This window comes from Canis lupus, unplaced genomic scaffold, assembly GCF_011100685.1.
Source record: "Canis lupus familiaris isolate Mischka breed German Shepherd unplaced genomic scaffold, alternate assembly UU_Cfam_GSD_1.0 chrUn_S1356H1536, whole genome shotgun sequence".
In the NCBI taxonomy this organism is placed as follows: Eukaryota; Metazoa; Chordata; class Mammalia; order Carnivora; family Canidae; genus Canis; species Canis lupus.
In genome coordinates, this window is record NW_023330183.1 from 212471 (window position 1) to 215124 (window position 2654).

Below are 2654 nucleotides of genomic sequence, written 5' to 3' on the forward strand. Positions count from 1 at the left end.
AAGAGACAAAGGGAAATCTCAGGATCCAGTGCTGTGTTTTGTTATCATTGTTGTTTGTTTGTATTCCAGGTAAAATGCATCTTAACCTTAAAACAATCCTTTGAAAATAACAACTGAAGAGAAGTCATGTTCTTCATCATCTAGATATGACATATATCCAACGTTTGTCTTGGATAAAGAACATTTTAGTACACATTAAATAACATCATTTTTTTGCTCTTATTTGTAAATCCAATCCATGTAATGAATTACAAACAATTAACATGTACATTTGTAAATTTTCAGGGGGAAAGAATGATCTGAGAAAATGTTGGATTGTTTTACATTAACATGAATCCTGAATATTTGCTCATATATGGAATATTCAGGAAGGCTAGTTGGAATAGTGGTGATATGGATTATGATGTGAAATGAGAAAATAGACTGATTTGCTTGGTTTTTGTATTCAGTGTTTTGCTACAGAATTTTAATACTGATCTTCCCACAAAAATCTCTTTTATTTTCATAGGCTGATGGTTAGATTTCAAAAGTCAGTGATGAGAAACTATACAGCAATAACAACTTTTATCCTGCTGGGACTGACAGACGACCCACAACTGCAAATCCTGCTCTTTATCTTTCTATTTCTCACCTACATCTTGAGCGTAACAGGGAACCGGACTATTATCACCCTCACACTGGTGAACTCCCATCTTAAAACTCCTATGTACTTTTTTCTGAGAAATGTTTCCTTCTTAGAAGTGTCATTCACCACTGTCTGCATTCCTAGATTCCTGTATAGCATATCAACAGGGGCCAATACTATTACCTACAATGCTTGTGCAAGTCAAATATTTTTTGTTATTCTCTTTGGAGCAACTGAATTTTTTCTCCTGGCAGCCATGTCCTATGATCGCTATGTTGCTATCTGTAAACCACTTCATTACATGACCATCATGAGCAATAGGGTGTGTAGCTTATTAGTCTTCTGCTGTTGGGTGTCTGGCTTGATGATCATTCTCCCACCCCTTAGCTTGTGCCTCCAGCTGGAATTCTGTGACTCGAATGCCATCGATCATTTTAGCTGTGATGCAGGTCCCCTCCTGAAGATCTCATGTTCAGATACATGGATGATAGAACAAATGGTTATCCTTGTGGCTGTATTTGCACTCATTATCACCTTAGTGTGTGTATTTCTGTCCTACACATACATCATCAGGACAATTCTGAGATTCCCCTCTGTCCAACAAAGAAAAAAGGCCTTTTCCACCTGCTCATCCCACATGATTGTAGTTTCCATCACCTATGGAAGCGGCATCTTCATCTATATCAAGTCATCAGCAAAAGAAGAGATAGCCATAAATAAAGGTGTTTCGGTGCTCACTACTTCTGTTGCACCCTTGCTGAACCCCTTCTTTTACACCTTGAGAAATAAGCAAGTGAAACAAGCTTTTAATGACTTCATAAAGAAGATGACATTTCACTCAAAGAAACTGAAGTTTTGATAAATCAGTGTAAAATGAAAGAAGAAATTCCTCTAAACATGTAACAACAGCTTCTAGCTTGTTGCATTGCTTTGCTTATAACTTGATCATATTAACCCTCTCAAAGACATTTAATAATACATCCTAATCTCATCTTAATCGAACTCCTTTTTCTTTCAAACCAAATTCATTCATGATGTTTTCTTTCACTGTAGAACCATAAACTATAATTGAACTCATCGCCACTTCTGACCTAATCCTTTCTTCAGTGTTCTGGGGAAGGAAGGAAAGTAATAATATTAAAACTATATAAGTGCTATAGAAGACACATTACATACTAATAAAACCAGTTTCTTTCCCTAATCAAAGTCATCAAAATTAATGGCATAGTCGAAGACCCAAATACAATATAGAAAACAGCAAGAGCAAAGATGCATCAAAATAAATTATACCAAATAGGGCATTCTAGGGCAGTCGAAATAATGAAAACAACAAAAGGAAACAGAGATATCAATGGGAGTTTGGGAATAACCAGAATTGAAGAGATGGAAACAGCTTCACAAACACTGATAAGATGTATTACTTACTTATATTTATGACAGAACTTCACTTAAAAGGCATACATTTAATTTAAGACAAATGTAAACAGGGGCACCTGGGTGGTTTAGTGGGTTAAGTGTCCAAATCTTGGTTTTGGCTCAGGTCATGATCTCATGATCATGAGATCAAGCCCATCAATGGGCTCCATGCGCAGCAGGGATTCTGCTGGTTGATTCTCTCCCTCTGCCCCTCCCTGCACTCACTCATGAGTACTTTCTCTCTCTAAGTAAATAAACCTTCTAAAATAAATAATTAATTAATTAAAAACCAAACATTATGTCACTTATTATATGTTACAAAATTAGAATAAATGCATAAGAGCAAATTGGAACACCAAATTTTAAATGACAATGAAATAATACCATTATTCACATCTACACAAGGCTAAGTGAATGATTTAAGAAGATATCAAGAATATGTAATCAGTAGAAATAGGAAAAAATAAGAAAATACAAAAAAGATAAATTTTAAATTCTAAAGTGGGCTCTGAGGGGCTCCTGCATGGCTCAGCCAGTTACTGATTTCAGCTCAGGTCATGATCTCAATGTCATGAGATCGAGCACCACATAGGACTCCTCACTGAGCAGCAAG

General features: G+C 35.9%; 1 protein-coding gene across 1 annotated transcript; it reads left to right on the forward strand.

Annotated features, from left to right (window-relative positions):
- The first annotated feature begins 536 nt into the window (after positions 1-536).
- LOC119878279 (olfactory receptor 6C2-like) lies at positions 537-1484 on the forward strand. The gene has a single exon (XM_038588938.1). It carries the CDS (start codon positions 537-539, stop codon positions 1482-1484), a length of 948 nt encoding a protein of 315 aa, XP_038444866.1.
- The last annotated feature ends 1170 nt before the right edge of the window (positions 1485-2654 follow it).

Excerpts from the sequence above, each read along its gene's own strand:
- LOC119878279 (XM_038588938.1), top strand. The coding sequence starts at position 537 with ATGAGAAACTATACAGCAATAACAACTTTTATCCTGCTGGGACTGACA.